Here is a 17,440-nt window from a genome sequence, read left to right on the forward strand (position 1 = left end):
CACCATATTCTGGCTGCATTTAAAGAAACAATTTAGTGGTTTCTCTCAATAATTTGCTAGGATTCAGAAACATAAAAATAAGACTGTAAGATTACAACATGACTCTATGAAAATCAGTAAACAACATACAATGTATATACAGCACTATATGTATACAATAATAATGTATGCATATAAGTTTAACATATACACCATAAATGCACATCTCACTAGAATTAAACTGAGTATTTAAATACTATTTTTATTTTAATATTAAAGATTTTGCTGTGAGCAAATGTCATATAATAAATATCACAAAACAGAATGGCTCATTCATTGGAATTTTTGTAATCTTATTCTAAATGTTAGCATACATCTATATCATTCCTAACCATTTTCCATTTAAGATTACAAAATCAGTTACATCAGTACTGTTTTTATTTAAAGTGTTTTGAATGAGGCAGTAGAACCTACAGTGTTACTAAGGGTGTGTCTTCATGACGCCCATACCAAAAATCTTCCTTGCCTAATGGACACTTCTTTTCCATCACCTCATCAATACATTTCAAGCTCTGGTTGGGGCACTGCAAAAGCACAAGTTCCCATTCAAACCCTGGAAAGTTTAAAATGGGAGGGACAGGGTCTCCTATTCTGGCTTGGATCTTGACTGAAAAGTGTAACTGAACTACTTGGAGCAAACTTCAAACGGGTCCCCACTGTGTCGCTGTATGACTGCTTTGTCCAGCCTTTTCTAACTTCAACTGTCTTTCATGGTCAAGCCATGAATTTAAATCCAAAGGAATCTGATATTTTATATGCTTTTCCCTAATGTTAAATTTGATGCAATTTAAATAGATGGTTGGTTTAAGTCATGCACTAAAGACTAAATTTGTGATTTCCTGAACATTTGTGCCTAAACCACATGCGAAAAACATAATTTCAAGACAATCCTTTTTTGCTGAATGAGCAAATACTTGCTCAAAAAATCTTGCATCCACCAAGTCCATTTAACAGATTTAACAGGACAAGTGGCTTTTTACCAAGTTTTGATAGGGAGAATAAAGATTTATATGTCAAATCCTTTTAAAACCAGGATTCTTTTTAGTAATATCTGTTACAATACTTCATTATGAAATTGACAACCAAACAGTAGACTTTACCAAGTGATTGACATTGAAGACATGCACAGTTTCAATTTAAGCCTCAAGGGACCAGTGGACATTTCAATGTACTCAAGAGCTCTTTTCATTATAAAGGCCAAATTCTTGAAAAGTTCAAGCATCCTCCTCATTGCCAGTCTTGAGGAAGAGAAAGCCCAAACCTCAAAGGAAATACATGAGCTTCTTCACAAATGTGTGCAAGGAGGCTGTGTTCCTTCAAGCAGTTGTCAGTCCAAGTTCTTTTCTATTATCTCACACACAGGCAACCAAATGTTTGTTGCACTTCTTGAGAGGATGAGAGGAGGTTAGTGACTAATATGTATGCAGTCCTTAACTGTGTGGTCACCCCTTTACACTTTATCTTACAGGTAGCTATTTGCATTCATCATGAGTTAAACTTAAAACCCACCATGGAATATGAATAGAAAGACTCATTGGTGATAAATGTTTTCAGACTTTCACTACAGTCCTAACCTGCTCATAGAATTTTTTCCACCGAATGCCTCCTGCCATCCAGAGATATTTCGTTTACAGGGTCCTTCTGTTAGTACTTCATGTGGTGTTTTTAGAGAGAGCAGTATATATTTATTTTACTTCCTTATGGAACTGAACAGGGCACTTGTAATTCACGAGTCACTACAGTTCTATGTCGGTCCCAGAGCAGGAGAGTGTATCTTTTTTTTTTTTCAACACAAGCCCACTGCACGTAGGTGCATTAAACTGTCAAACACAGCAGTACTGTTAGACCTTGTCTACCATTGCGATGCCATTGGCCCGTTCAAATGGAACAAGAATGGTGCATTATGTGGGTAAAAATGCCAATGAATCCATGCTCTGTTTCAGTTACCTCTGCTGGAATTGCACAAGCTATATATATATGTATGATGATGTTAAGAAATAAATAGATAATATAGGTTTAAAAAAAAACTGTAAAGTAGACATGTGCTAGTAAAATGTGTAACCTAAGGGCCAAGGTATGAAGTGGTGTACAGTACTAAATTAAAATGAAATATTAACAGTATGGCCCCTACATATGTGCATGAAAAGCCAATAAACCAATAATGTCTGTAGTAGTGATGCATAATTTTCAAAAACAAATGTACACTTGTTGGTAATTAATAAACCACAGATGCATTATTGCATGTGTAACTATTAATATAACATCTCAATATTACCTATTTTTTGGGGCAATGTAAACATAGATTCCTGAAATTCCTAGAACTAAATCATTCTCTCCCACCACTAGCGGTTTTACTCTGCAGAATTACGAGGGTAGTGCGTCATAGGCAAATCTAAATATGCACGAGATGAATTTCTCCACAGTTCACTCATCCTACAAGAGAGTCAAACCAGTCATGGTACCTGTAAGGGTCTATGTGTTTTCTGAAGTCTGTGAATGTTTGGAGAAGAGAGTAGAAGAACACTATATCCTTATGCTAAGGTATAGAGGGGCATTCTTTTCGTCCTGCTTCAACAGCTGATTAAAGACTGTGTCCATTGCAATCAGCATGTTTCACATACTTGTGCGTGTGCTTGCCTACCCGTCACAAGTCACAGTGCTGTACAAAATTTCTGGATACCAACTTTGAATCTTAATTTTGAATTAATGGCTGGTTATTGTGAGCAGATTATAACCTGGTGGTCATTTTAACCCCGTAACACATTTGATACAAAAAAGAAATTTTGAAATTTAGTGTGATTTTTATTCTGTGTATCAAAACCTAATACACAATTCGCCCCATTTAATGGTTATTATCCAACTATCCATTTTTATGTTGATTAAACAGCACTGCTGTGATGACAGTGTTGACTTTAATTCAAATCACACCTCGCTAATGCTCATATGGCTGAACTGGCAAATCCCAAGCTTTCCCAGAAGATTAAAAGCTATTATAACAGTTACACTGGGAATAAATTGGGATGTTCAACAAGCATATGTGGTTATGATTTTGGGCTATGTAGCATATTTAGAGCATATTCTTTTTTTTATAACCGAGTAAATAAACATTTTTAAACTTTTTTTAAATCTTTCTGTGAATGATTTTTCTGTCCAAAAATGATATAAAGTTCGGCTGAGGATAAAGCTGTGGATAGGCAGGTATGAAAAGCTCATAGTCTCAATAAAGAAGCCCTACCAAATTTTCCTTAAGGACCATGAGAAGTGGAGAGAAAACAAATTTACAGTAGTTAAGTCAACAAGATCAAATTCTACGCTATATATATTTAAAACATGCATAATTACTATAAAAACAGAGCTTTTTGAAATGTGGTTTTCTAGAAATTGCCCATTAAATAAGGTTTAATCATTTATAGTAATAAAGTTCTAATTATAATAAAGAACAAACTATGGTATACAACCATCACAGGGTGTAAGAAATAACTTGGCCTTTGTGGTCATTTTCTGTGATAAACACAGGAAGCTTATGTTGTTTTATGCTCTTAAAGATTACATCATTTTTCTTCCATCACTCCCTAGTAGACCTGGCAGCTTGTTCTGCTCAAAGAAGGCTTTAAATCCAGACACAGTTATAGCTGCTGATAAGAATTTTTAAGGCAATACTAAATAAGCAGACTTTTACTATCAGTGTACCTCCAATGCTGGTAAGGTCTAAGAGAATGGACAGATACAGAGGATTTATAATGGTTCTGTTGTACAGACTGACTCAGCGGTATATGCGCAACACCCTTCACCAAATAGAAAACATATGTGAAAAGTGGGCTCCTAAGGGCCTGCATACAGAGCTGCTTTTGTACCTTAAACCCAGTGGCTGATGGATAACTGTAATAGATTCCTGCAAAGTTCCTGCTTAGTCTGTTGGTTCTTCTGTCAACATTTTAAATACTCCTCCACTGCTAGTATGGATGCATTTATTTATATATATATATATATATATATAAAACGTATGTTTAAAAACTGCATCCAAGCTTAATTTCAGTCTGTTGTCAGCTGTTTCATGCTCTCGTCTTGTAGATCTTGTAGATTGCTAACTAGCCTAGATTTCTCATTAAATGTGTGTCAATTGAAAAAAGCTCTTGCTTATTTGATTTTTAGAGCTAAAAGTGAACAGACCATAACAGACCATTATTTATATATTTGGGATGGTGGAATATTTTTCTCCTATTAAATGCTATTGTATAGATGTACAGATGTACTGATGAAAGCCCTCAGGTGAATTACAAGAAGAATAATCTTTAAAATGCTCTGTCATTTTGTCATTTTAACATATCTAATATGTAAATATGGTGTGAAATCGAGCTCTTACTTGTGTTACATGTCAAAAAAGTTAAAGCAATCTGTGTGGATGACATTAGCTGCATGTGCAGGTTTTTTTTTTTATTTAAAACAGTGATATGGGCTTCGTCAGCATTTATCTGAAGGATTTAGAAACTAATCTTACCAAAGCACATTAAGAATGAGAAGCACTGTCTTATAACCTTGCTGACATGCAGAGTCCGTTTACTCTTTGCGAGATCTAATGTCATGATTTCTAGCCACAAAATGACACTGGAAGTTCGTTAAAGGAAAAAAAGTGGCTGTGTATGTTTATTCGAAAGCATTTATGTATGACCAAGAGGGTGGGCGCCGCATGCTGAGTGTGCTCAATAAGCAGCCTTGTTAGTGCAAATTGTTGATCTTACTATATATAAAATGCTCTATTCATGAGTGGAATAGAGGCTCACTGTGACCACACCTATCCAGACTCTGACACTGTGGCCATAGAAGAGGTCCACTGCCATAGCAAGGCTGGAGTATAACAAGCAAAAACAAAGAAGCCTCAAGGGAAAGCTCCAAGAGCTGACATCAGGTACAAACTTTTGGCTCTGATCATGAGCGTACACACAGACTCTATGTTCTACAAGTAGGAAACAGGAATGGTTGTCTATAATGGGCTAAAGCTGTTTCAGTGTGGAAGTGGAGTTATTGTGAGGTGTTATATAACATGTAATTGATGTAGCTTTGGTTATAATTGCTCAGTGATTTTAGACCTTATATAGTATACGTAGATAGTAAATGCACTGTGCATGATTTTAAATATATATACAGTATATGTCAAAATGTGCACCTTAGTCATTCATCAATGAGCAGCACATGTATATCATCTGACAAAAGATAGTTTAGGAAAATAAAATAGACATGATCCACAAAAAATACCCTTTTTATATATTGTTTAATCATAAAATGATTAAACTATTAATGAACTTATCAAGTGATATGTTTGAATACATAGTCTAATCATACTGATTAAATTATTAACTATTTACCATTAACAATTATCAATTAATTCATTAACTATGAAACTGGATAATTAAACCTGCACCTTATAAGCTTTTCGTTATAAATTATAGAAACAGAAAAAGTGAAATATTAATTCAAGGTTGGATCTGGCTCTAGTTTTTTAGACGTAGATGTATACTGTATGCTGCAACAGTCACGTTCACCATGGATAATATGCTCCATGACCAGGAGAGGGCACAATCGTTCACAGTTTTTTTTATTTCTTTCTTTGTTGTCTGCTCCATGGCCGTCTTTATTTATGCAGGCTTATTTTGTGTTTCTGTAATTAGTTGCTCTGTTTAAATTGTGAGATTTTTTTCCTTCTTGCTTGGCAAACATGATGTTGTTTTGTCACTTTTACTGTATATTTGCACTGTCGCTTTTGTTCTCTTCTTTGTGTCTTAGTCTAATCATTGTTTTTTCTTCTTCTCTATGTTCTTTTCATTTGTTTTGTTTGTTTTTGTTGCTTTGTGAGAGTAACATACTCAGGCACAAATGAAGGTCTGACTGCTCACTCCAGAGTTAGAAGAACATAAAAGAATCCCAATTCTTGTTGTTTTCTGTATAATCTTCCGAATTATAGTAAAGAAAAAAGACCCTAGACATTAGATAAAAATACACAAGAGGATATAATAGATTTTTTTTCTTATTAATTTTTTAAAAAGGGAAAAAGCAGTTGAGGGAACAAATGCTTACTGCAGATATAATGTAAATGTTAATCCACAAAAGTCCCACAAAATTCAAAATAACTCCAAATGATCTCACATCATTTCTCATAGCTGACATCATACAGCCTCTGACACTTATGATCTAAGTGTTCATAAATTTGTATACATATAACTGTATAAATATGTCAAATTAATATAATTTTGTATGCGCATGCTTATTTAATACATTTTTGCCAGCCATATGCATTAAATGGGGAAGGACTAATGAATCCTAATGAATTTTTTGCATGGAATTTTTCCCCATCATCTTCTTAAATAGACTGCTTGCTTTTTTTAACTACTTTTATATGTGAATTCATGGTCTCTGGTTGCTCTAATTTTTCCATTCAGTATAAAAATACTGCACTCTCTGCTTACAGGAGGTAACTCTGTTAAAAATAGAGTTTGTTGTCTTAAAATTTAAGAATTTCATGAGATTCTGAGACACTCAAACCATCTCATCTGGCAACATCCATGTCATCCATCTGGTCTTTAAGCACTGCTTGTTTATATTCAGCATCTCTCATTGTACAAGGAAGTCCTGACAAATAGGTGGTGGAATGAATTTCCCCTAGTTACATGAACATCTGAGTCATTGGTTGTTTTCAAATGTCAACTAAAGACCTACCCCTTCAAGAAATACTTTAGTTAGCACTTAAAAACTCACTGTGTGTTTTCCATGCTGTACCAATCTTCCCAACAGGGTATTTTGACCAATGGTACTGTTCGAAAAGAACATCTGCCAAATTCCACCAGTAAATGTAAATGCAGTCAATTCAATACTGAGAGACTGCTGTGGACAATGCTGATAATCAAAATGACATCTGGTTTTCCATTGTAAACATATAATACGTTTAGGAACATTTGTAAATCTGTCATTTTTAGAGCGTCTGTTAGCCTAGTGGTTAAGGTGTTGGGCTACCAATTGTAAAGTTGTGAGTTTGATCCCATGTCCACCAAGCTGACACTGTTGGGCCCCTGAGCAAGGCCCTTAACCCTCAATTGCTCAGTTGTATAAAAAAATTGAGATAATGTAAGTCGTCTCTGGATATAAAGGTGTCTGCTAAAATGTAAATGCATTTTAGGCTGTGTGGTTAAGGTGTTGGACTACCCTTTGGAAGGTTGTGAGTTTGATCCCATGTCCACCAAGCTGGCACTGTTGGGCCCCTGAGCAAGGCCCTTAACGCTCAATTGTATAAAAAAAAATTGAGATAATGTAAGTTGCTCTGCATATAAGGGCGTCTGCCAAATACTGGAAATGTAAATGCATTTTAGGCTGTGTGGTAGACTAGTGGTTAAGGTTTTGGGCTACCAAGGTTGTGAGTTTGATCCCATGTTCACCAAGCTGACACTGTTGGGCCCCTGAGCAAGGCCCTTAATGCTCAATTGCTCAGTTTTATTTAAAAAAAAATACATAATGTAAGTCGCTCTGGATATAAAGGCGTCTGCCAAATACTGGAAATGTAAAAGTGTAAATTTGACTGACGTGAAGAACCTTTCCACACATTCATACACACAATATTGCCTTCTTAGTTCTGAGTGTTAGTGTTTCTGCACTGTAAATTTTATCCTTCCCCTATTCTCATGACATGCTCACCTCATGAGTGTGTTGTGTGAGATCAGTGTAGGGGAATTCCGTGGGGAATAATAACAAGAGAAGGGTGTTCGGTTCGATTAAACGGGATTTTCACAACAGTGGGGATTCCGGTACTCTGGCAACCCCAAACAATCTCGCGGCACTTGCTCGAGTGACGTTTGGATTCAGGAAGAGGTTGAGTTTCACGAGCTCGGAAGTTGCTTAGCAAATGTAAGTTAACAGTTCCAAAAGTAAGTAAATTAAATCTTTAATCTTTAAAAAAAAATATCAACAGATATCGAATAGCTAACAAAATAGGAATATATTAAATACACAAATATTAAATAAATAATAATAAAAAAAATAATAAAAAAAAGACAATTAAAAAGTAAGCTAGCTAACTTAGCTGGCTAGGTAGCTAAGTTAGCTAAGTTAGCTAGCGGCACTACATTTAGTCCACTTCAGCCAGCTAGCGTTAGCTTATTTAACTTTAATACTTTATTCTTGTTTTTCTGTCAGTCAGAAATGTTTGCAGAACTTATTAAATGTTAACAGACCTCTGTATCTTTAAACCTTGTGTTATTTTTTTTTTATAAGAGTTTGAGTTGCTGGATAGAAAATATGAAGCTGAACCAACAAGTGTTTTGAAAGTTTTAATCATTTTTACCCATTCGGCCCCGCCCAGTTATGTATCTTTGGATCAGTGTAACAGAGGAAACATCTTGTATGTGTGTGTGTTTGTTTGTGTAAATTGTACATTGGCTTTATCTTGTAATGAGGCTGACTATCACATAACAACATAATAATAATGTTTCCCTTTGGTAGTTGTCTACTTCCATTGGGGTTGCCATGATGCGGTAATTTGGGGTTTTCAATAGCTTAGCTTTTCTGAGGAAAGTAGAAAGAACAACAAATCTCTTCATCTCAAAACGAGGCATCTTAGAGAGAGTATGTCTATATAGTAAACAAAAAAAAAGCAATTTTCAGTCATTTCTGAAACATGTTTGATGCTTAATGCGTATACAGTGGTGTAAAAAGTGTTGGCTCCCTTCCTGATTTTTTATTTTTTTGCATGTTTGTCACACTTGATATTTCAGATCATTAAACAAATTTTAATATTAGTCAAAGATAACACATTAAAAAAAAACATTCAGTTTTTATTATTAAGGAAAAGCAAAATTAAAACCTACATGGCTGTGTGTGAAAAAGTGTTTGCCACCCTTAGTAGCAGGAACCGCAATCAAGTGTTTGCTATAACTTGTAATGAGTCTGTTACATCGCTGTGGAGGAATTTTGGTCCACTCATCTTTGTAGAATAGTTGTAATTCAGCCACACTGGAGGGTTTTCGAGCATGAACCGCCTTTTAAGGTCATGCCACAGCATCTCAATAGGATTCAGGTCAGGACTTTTACTAGGCCACTCCAAAGTCTTCATTTTGTTTTTCTTCAGCCATTCAGAGGTGGACCTTTTGGTGTGTTTTGGATCATTGTCCTGCTGCAGAACCCAAGTTTGCTTCAGCTTGAGGTCACGAACAGATGGCTGCACAATGTCCAGGACTTTTTGGTAGACAGCAGAACTCATGGTTCTATTTATCACAGCAAATCCTCCAGGTCGTGAAGCAGCAAAACAGCCCCAAACCATCACACTACCACCACCATATTTTACTGTTGGTATTATGTTCTTTTTCTGAAATGCAGCGTTACTTTTACACCAGATGTAACGGGACACACACCATACAAAAGTTCAACTTTAGTCTCGTCAGTCCAAAGGATATTTTTCCGAAAGTCTTGGGGATCAACAAGATGTCTTCTGGCAAACCTGAGATGAGCCTTTATATTCTTTTTGCTCAGCAGCTGTTTTCGTCATTCAACTTTTTTCCCCAGTCTCTTTCTAATGGTGGAGTTATGAACACTGATCTTAACTGAGGCAGGTGAGGCCTGCAGTTCTTAGGATGATGTTGTGGGGTCTTTTGTCACCTCTTGGATGAGTTGTCACTGCACTCTTGGGGTAATTTTGGTCAGCCGGCCACTTTTGGGAAGGTTCACCACTGTACCATGTTTTTGCCATTTGTGTATAATGGCTCTCACTGTGGTTCAATGGAGTCCCAAAGCTTTAGAAATGGCTTTATAACCTTTTCCAGACTAATAGATTACTCTCCAGACTCTCATTTATTTTCTTTCTCATTTGTTCCTGAATTTCTTTGGATCTCTGGATGATGTGTAGCTTTTGAGGAACTTTTTGTCTACTTCACTGTCAGTCAGGTCTTATTATAGTCAGTCTGCGGGCACGTGTGGCCGTAATCAGGCCTGGGTGTGGCTAGAGAAATTAAACTTAGGTGTGATAAACCACAGTTATGTTTAACAGGGGGACAAACACTTTTTCACACATGGCCATGTGGGTTTCGATTTTGTTTTCCCTTAATAATAAAAACCTTCATTTAAAAACTGCATGTTGTGTTTACTTGTGTTAACTTGTGACTATTATTTAAATGTGTTTGATGATCTGAAACAGTTAAGTGTGAAAAACATGCAAAAAAAAAGAAAAAATCAGGAAGGGGCTAACACTTTTTCACACCACTGTATGTGCATTACTAATTCGTAATATTTCTCTTCTTGTCCTTCTTCCTAGATGGCGTCATGTAGTGACATGCACAAATCCAATCCAGATGAGTATCCATCATCCAGATGTATGGCTGATATGGAGAAGGAGTCGTACCTAAGCCCTACAGAAAACCCATCTACAATTAGTGTCTCATCCAACATCCAGGAACAGCAAGGTTATGATGTTGAATTTGATCCCCCACTGGAGAGCAAGTATGAGTGTCCCATCTGCCTGATGGGTCTAAGGTCAGCTGTGCAGACACCATGTGGTCATCGCTTCTGCAACAGTTGTATTAAAAAATCCATCAGGTGAGCTGTTTGCCATCTCTTCTCCTGTACATTGAACAGAAAGCTTTAAGCCACCATTTTATATAAGTATATTGTTAGGCTTTGGACAGCAGTGGTGCAAAATTTTGGTATGATTGATGTAAAAAAAAAAAAAAACAACAACCATAATGTACATCTTAAATTTCCATGACAGTTCAAGTTGAACTCCAATTAGGCAGAAGATGACTATAACAAGTTATCTTTCTGGTAGGGACACGGGGCAAAAATGTCCAGTTGACAATGAGGTGCTGACAGAGGACCAGCTTTTTCCAGATAACTTTGCCAAGAGGGAAATCCTGTCTCTTACAGTACGCTGCCGCAATGTTGGCTGTAATGAGATAATGGAGCTCAGGCACCTGGAGGTAAGTTTCAGTTATTATGATGATGAGCATTCTGCCTTATCTCAGAACTGCTGACGTGTTAATTTCTGACAACACAGAACAATTTGCTTTGTAGAAAAACCAAATTGAAATAGTATGAACTTTTTTAATGTTAATTAAGGTGTATATTTCTTCTGCAGAATCACTTGATGCTATGTAAATTTGCTACAGTCCCTTGCCCCCAGTGTCAGGGGCCTGTACGGAAGAATAGTATAGAGGAACATATGAATCAGGACTGTTTACAGCGTCTGATCACATGCCCTGACTGTGCAGAGGGTATCATCTATGCTGACAAACAGGTGAGAAGCTATGTAAAGAACTGTGCCTTTAGCAAGGTAAACCATCTCTTTAAGCTTAATTAATGACCGAAGTGTGTGAAAAAGAGCAAGCTTGAAACCCGTTTAAAGAACTTCCTATAAATTCAGCATTCTCAATCTTTCTCATTAGTTCTGTTTTTTTTCATGGTGAAGATTTGTACTGACTCCACCACATGTACATGCTTATGTCTGCCCAGTACTGACAAGCAACAGGAATTATGAAGTGAAGCCATGTTCTTTTAAAATTCTGAAAGCCATTACAGTGGAAATGTAGCTGGAACTATTGTCTGATTGGTTACAGTGATTTTTACCACAGTGTCACATGTGTGATGTTAGCAGAGTATAAAGGATTAAGCTAGATGCTAAAAATATCCAGCGAATTTTTGAAACAAGTCTAGCTGCATTGTCTTTCTGAGAATTTTTCAATACAACATAGGACGAGTTTGAAGTCTTGCCTAATGGCATTGTCTTTTATAAGCCCATACTTTCCGTTTGACTTTACACGTGACTGAGGCAAAGAAAGTTAGACTTTGTGTATCCCTCATTTATCTGCTCTGACTTTTCTTCTGTACACTCCATTTCAATAAATATATATTGATCTCTTATGGAAACAGTTTGTTCTCATTGTTGTTATAATTATATGTGATGGCAAATAAAATGTTTGGATGCTGATCCTGTAAAATAAATACAATTAAATCTCTGGGCAAAATAAACTGATTAATAGTTTCTGAAGGACTCATAGAGTGAAATGCTATGATTCTAAGCAAGGTGTAAGAGAGTTTATTTTATTAGTAGTTGATTTCTCTAAGATCAAATGATCAAATTTAATGTTGTGTTTATGTCTGCAGTTTCATGAGCAGATGTGTCCCTTTGTGAATACAGTGTGTGAGTACTGTGACATGGATTTAATTCGGGGTCAGGTAAGCAACGCATTTTACATGTGGGCATATTTTCCTCTGCGTTTAATTTAACTCAATGTAATCTGTGTATTTAATGGACTATAATTATATATTTGTTTTAGTTGTCGTCACACTGTGCCACAGACTGCCTGAAAGCTCCTGTTGCCTGTACGTTCAACATATTTGGCTGTCAAGAAAAGGTAAAGCCATGTCATAGACATCACATTTCACATTCTGTTCATTTATTTCACTAATAAATTTAAGTAGCATAGTTACATAATAGAGTCATGACAGGTTTTGTAGCTGAATGCATTTTATATGTTATTGATAGAATAAATAAGTGACTTCTGTTGTCTTAGATGCCGAGGAACAACCTGGCCCTTCACATGCAGGAGTTTACACAGATGCACATGCGCTTCATGGCTGACTTCCTGAGGAATCAGAGTGTGAATGGCATTCTCCACGCTCCAAAATGTGGCCCTTCATGTTCACCCCCATCCGAACATGGTGCCAGTTCTAGGGTGGGAGAGCCATGTCAGTGCAGCCAGGACATGCAGCAGTTACGTGAGACTGTTGTGGAACTTGAGGGCCGCCTTGTGCGCCAGGACCACCAATTACGGGAGCTGAGCATTCGCAATGACACGCAGCATACACAGATAACGGAGCTACGCAAGAAGCTGGCATCACTGGAAGAGAAAACGCACGAGCTGGAAGCTCAGCAGTACCAGGGTGTTTATGTATGGCGATTAGAGGGATTCTCAGGTCACCTGCAACAACAAGAAGCAGGACAACCAGTAGTGCTCCATAGCCCACCATTCTACACAGGAAAGCCAGGGTATAAGCTGTGCCTGCGACTGCACCTTCAGACACCCAGTGCGCCACGTTGCTCTAACTATATCTCGTTGTTTGTGCATACTATGCAAGGAGAGTTTGACAGCCAGCTACCGTGGCCCCTTCAGGGCAACATCCGACTGTCTGTGCTGGATCAGGCTGAGGGCCAACACCACACTGAGATAATGGAAACCAAACCAGACCTTCAGGCCTTCCAAAGACCCACTGTGCAGCGCAACCCCAAAGGCTTCGGCTATGTCACATTCATGCAGTTGCAGGCATTGCGCCAGCGTGGTTTTGTTAGGGATGACGTGCTGCTAGTGCGCTGTGAGGTCATGCCTCGCTTTGACACAAGCCTCAGAAGAGAGGGCATGCAACCTCGAGGACCTGAACCATCCCTCTGAGCTCGTTTTACTCACTTTGTTGTTGCTTTACAAGTTCTCAGAGACACACCATAATAATAAAATGTTTCCTTTTGTTTTAAAGAGACTATTTTTACATTCTATTACATTTATACATTTAAACAGTGCATTGCTTTAGGGTGGCAGACACCATACCCAAATAATGAATTAACAGGGGCATCAGAGATTCGGCCACTGAGAAACCAGAAGTATTAATAGCAGCTCTCGGTTGTGTACTGTGAAAACAAGAACCTGCATTCAGTGTTTTTTTAAATATCATTCCTTTAATAACTGAATAGCTTTTTGGGAAAGTCTTTCTAAAGCATGTAGTGGTATGTAGCAAAAACAAATATCTGTAGATACTTTATGCTGAATGCACTGGAGAAAAAAAACAATTAGATAACAACCCCCTCTGTAACTGATAATGAATGTGTTGCCGTTAGTTCATTATCGCACATTCCACTAATAGAAAGAATTGACAAAAAAATGACAGACAATTTTGCTTGACAGATAACAACATAGTGTTTTCTTAGAAGAGCATTATCCAGACCCAGGCTTTAGTGTCTTTGGCTGTACAACAGGACAACGGAGCTATTTAGTCATTAAGAAGCGCACAAGCCACAAGATGAACTATGTCAAGCTATCGCTATTGTGTGTGTGTGGGTGTGTGTGTGCATGGCCTAAAATGAAATGTTAATTAATTAAATTCTTGTGTTTATATTATACTTTAGATTGATTCAATTTTTGTGTCAGTAACTTACCAATGAATACTTTAATATATGAAAAATGCATTTGCAAGATCCATCTTACTCCTTATTGATCTTTTCCAGAATGGTCAGGATTCTGAGTCAGTATCTCAAAAACTTTTGCTTTCAAATGTGTGACTGACTCGAGAGCAATCCCTCTTATTCTCTTCCCTCACTTCATTAATCGTCAAACATGACTTTTCTAACCCAGACTGCATCATATTAGTAACAGTGAGAAGCTCCATGTCAGTGATTCCAGATCTGTCATCAGATAAAGAACGACGTCGGAGACTGCTTCCTTTCTCCACATGACCCTCTCCCTCCAGCTCCAGTAAAGGAGTCAGAAGAGAGACCTCTGAAATAAACTGTGTGATTTTTATCTCAGGTTGGATGAGGTGTGCATGTTCTTTGATTTTTTCATCGTACCCTGAAAGAGTGAGAAGGAAAGGCACAATAACTTTAGAAAGGTTTTAAATGAATAAATACTGACTCATGAAGATCTGTGACTTTTAAAGAAGGCTCTTTGCCATGAAGGCAATAAGGTTGCAATTTGATAACTTTTTTATATTTGACTGCAATGCAGATTACTCTCAATTTCAATAAATATTGTGACTTGGAAATTTGCTGTTAATAGTGGGTCTATCTGCTATCTGGCATGGCATGATGTGGGAGTTGTTGTACTATTTTCTTATTTTTATTATATTTCTTATCTCGTTCTTTCTACGTATGTGTTTTTCTTAACCATTTAAGAACGCAAAGCTGGAAATGGTTCCTAGGTTTAAGAATCTTTTGAGAACTGATCATTAATACAGATTATAGATATGAATATATAAGGGACCAGTCTTACTTTTTTGTTTGCAGTTCCACAGATAGGGAGAAACCACCATTTCCAGCATTTTCTCAAGGCGAAAGTATTCCATTGAGGGGCCTCTAGACTCATGGACTCCCTTGACATAAACAATTGTAAAATATAGGAACAAGAACATTTGATAAAGCTGCTGTGTGTGTTATTGTTTGTGTGTGTAGACCCTTACCTGTAAGATTAGCAGCATCTGTCTGATGGATGTAGGGAGCAGAGAAAGGTTGGTTGGGAGTAGCTCTTCCAGTGGAAGCCTCATCAGGACAAGATCCCTGAAGGCTAGCAGGGCCATCTGCCTAACTGTGAACTCATGACCCTGAGGTTGAGCAAACAATACACGGATGGATAGCAGGTAGCAGTAACAATAATTTTAGTGTTATTCTTCTGACTTTTGTGGCCCAAAGACCTTGTATGGCATAATTCATGTGATATTGTTATACCTGTAGTGGATAAAAAATAGCTTGGAGTGTGGGCAGGATTTCTGAGAAAAATTTAATCCATACATCTGCTAAGAAAAATAGCTGATCTTTTCCTGGAAAAAAAGTGAAATATTCTCTCATTGTGTAAATATAAGTGATATATCGTGTGTGTGTTGTTTCTTACCTTCATGTAGTTGAACCTCTTCCAAAATAGACCTAAAACCTTTAATTAGAAGCTGATTCTAAAAAAAAAAAGAATACACATTATATTATTGGTATTATAGTTGACCATATTGAAGATATCCAAAACTAAACTGAATACAAATGCAGACTCCTCAATTACATGAATATCAGACAAATAAAAAGTCTCTGTTCTAATTGGTTATAGATGAGCTATAGCATTAGGATTGTTGGTTTTTCTAGTTAGAACCACAGGGGCAGTTTATCCGAACAGATATTTTAATTGAAGCTTCTAGAATGTTAAAGCTTTGCCTAATATAACACAAACTTATCTAATTGTAACCTCATACAGTATATTCCATGTCTAAATCTATTTAAAATCTTTTTTTAAGGTTCTTGCATTCATGTTGGAGCAGATCATGTTGAATACCTGGAAATACTCTTCAATGAATGACCCCATTTCTGTTTTTAAAAGCCACCTGTCAATCAGAAGGGGAAAAGCATTTAAAATAACCTGCTGTCGTTCTACTCATACATCAACTTTACCAAATATAAAATATTACTGCAACAATATTAATCAAAACATATTACTTTCTTGCATATTGTTAAATGCTTATGCATGACTTGTTTATATGTGAGTACCTGATGCGCTCATTTAAGGAGTAGAGTTCATTCTTTTGCAGTCCTTCACCTCGAAACACCTTAATGACTGCAGAATAGATACTAAAACAAATTGTGAATGAGGTTTGTACAATTTTTGCTAATTAATAAAAGTCAAAACTGACTTTGTACATTTAGTGATCCCATTTAGTTTTATCCTGTGAACTCTACCTGTTCATATCACTGACACTGGATTTAGACTGTGGCTGAGGTAATGCTGGCAGGGTCACGGTGCCCGAGCCAGGAACTCGCTGCTGACTTGAGCTCATCTTCGATGCTTTGCTTCAATGCATACGCAAAGATTCTACACAAAGTTCTAAATAGAAATAGCTGAAAATGAAACATATCTACTAAATGTAGAACAGTGACATATTTATCTGGCTTTTTTGTTTAAATCAGGGATAGCTATTTTCAGGTGATTGATTTTCAGAGCTTGTGAAAGTGGCCAGGTGGGAAAGCTGTACTTCCTGTGGTGTAGTTAACTTCCTGTTACCAATACTGTGTAGTGTGCATACATGTGTTTACTGATTAACTAAACACAACACACTACTGAGCCCTGAAGGTGATTCAGATGAGTGACAGGGACATAAAATACATTTCAAGGTGATGTTTCTGAATAGGAGCATATTTCTAATTTATTACAACGGTAAAAGTTAACAAAACTAATTGCTATAAATAATTTAAAAAATATAAACCAATATATTTATAGCTAAGCCCTACTCAACAATCTATTTACAGTACAGTGATGATTCAATTTTCCAGTTTATTTTATCTTCCTTCTGAAGACATATATACAAATATACTTTGTTTTACCTCAAACGTACATATAAGAGTTTTGCTAGCTTATCTACACAACAAAAAATGATTTAAGCAATTCTGACTAAATTATGAACAATAGACTACATACCAAAGTTGTTTACAGATGAATGATGTATTCAGTCTTTATTCCTATCTTTCTGGAACAATCTTTGTGTAAAAGTTTACATTCAGAGTTGATAGTTTCTTGTGACACAGAGAATAATTGTGCCCGTGGTGACTTTCTCCAGCAATGCTAGTGAGCAAACTGCTGAAGTCTATTTTTCTCACTTCCCTAGGTTACTGATTCATTAACTAAGGGATCTC

The 17,440-nt window shown here is 36.7% G+C and overlaps 2 protein-coding genes across 5 annotated transcripts; one reads left to right on the plus strand and one right to left on the minus strand.

Moving 5' to 3' along the window:
• The first annotated feature begins 7,821 nt into the window (after nucleotides 1–7,821).
• traf6 (TNF receptor-associated factor 6) lies at nucleotides 7,822–14,820 on the plus strand. Of its 3 annotated transcripts, none has more exons than XM_060859306.1 (7): nucleotides 7,822–7,949; nucleotides 10,328–10,608; nucleotides 10,838–10,988; nucleotides 11,147–11,305; nucleotides 12,172–12,243; nucleotides 12,345–12,422; nucleotides 12,582–14,820. In XM_060859306.1, exons 2-7 carry the CDS (start codon nucleotides 10,328–10,330, stop codon nucleotides 13,455–13,457), a joined length of 1,617 nt encoding a protein of 538 aa, XP_060715289.1. In that variant the 5' UTR covers nucleotides 7,822–7,949; the 3' UTR covers nucleotides 13,458–14,820. The 3 variants fall into 3 exon arrangements, with proteins under 3 accessions (XP_060715289.1, XP_060715290.1, XP_060715292.1); XM_060859307.1 differs by having other exon boundaries at nucleotides 7,852–7,929; XM_060859309.1 differs by lacking the exon at nucleotides 7,822–7,949 and adding an exon at nucleotides 8,616–8,646.
• On the minus strand, nucleotides 14,306–17,361 carry LOC132838750 (proline-rich protein 5-like). 2 transcript variants are annotated; one of them, XM_060859317.1, is made up of 9 exons: nucleotides 17,226–17,361; nucleotides 16,490–16,634; nucleotides 16,301–16,381; nucleotides 16,089–16,137; nucleotides 15,663–15,720; nucleotides 15,500–15,591; nucleotides 15,235–15,375; nucleotides 15,048–15,147; nucleotides 14,306–14,627 (listed from the first exon to the last, which is right to left on the minus strand). In XM_060859317.1, exons 2-9 carry the CDS (start codon nucleotides 16,585–16,587, stop codon nucleotides 14,311–14,313), a joined length of 936 nt encoding a protein of 311 aa, XP_060715300.1. In that variant the 5' UTR covers nucleotides 16,588–16,634; nucleotides 17,226–17,361; the 3' UTR covers nucleotides 14,306–14,310. The 2 variants fall into 2 exon arrangements, with proteins under 2 accessions (XP_060715300.1, XP_060715299.1); XM_060859316.1 differs by having other exon boundaries at nucleotides 16,490–16,648; nucleotides 17,226–17,350.
• Between the last annotated feature and the right edge of the window lie 79 nt (nucleotides 17,362–17,440).

This window comes from Tachysurus vachellii, chromosome 23 (assembly GCF_030014155.1).
Source record: "Tachysurus vachellii isolate PV-2020 chromosome 23, HZAU_Pvac_v1, whole genome shotgun sequence".
In the NCBI taxonomy this organism is placed as follows: Eukaryota; Metazoa; Chordata; class Actinopteri; order Siluriformes; family Bagridae; genus Tachysurus; species Tachysurus vachellii.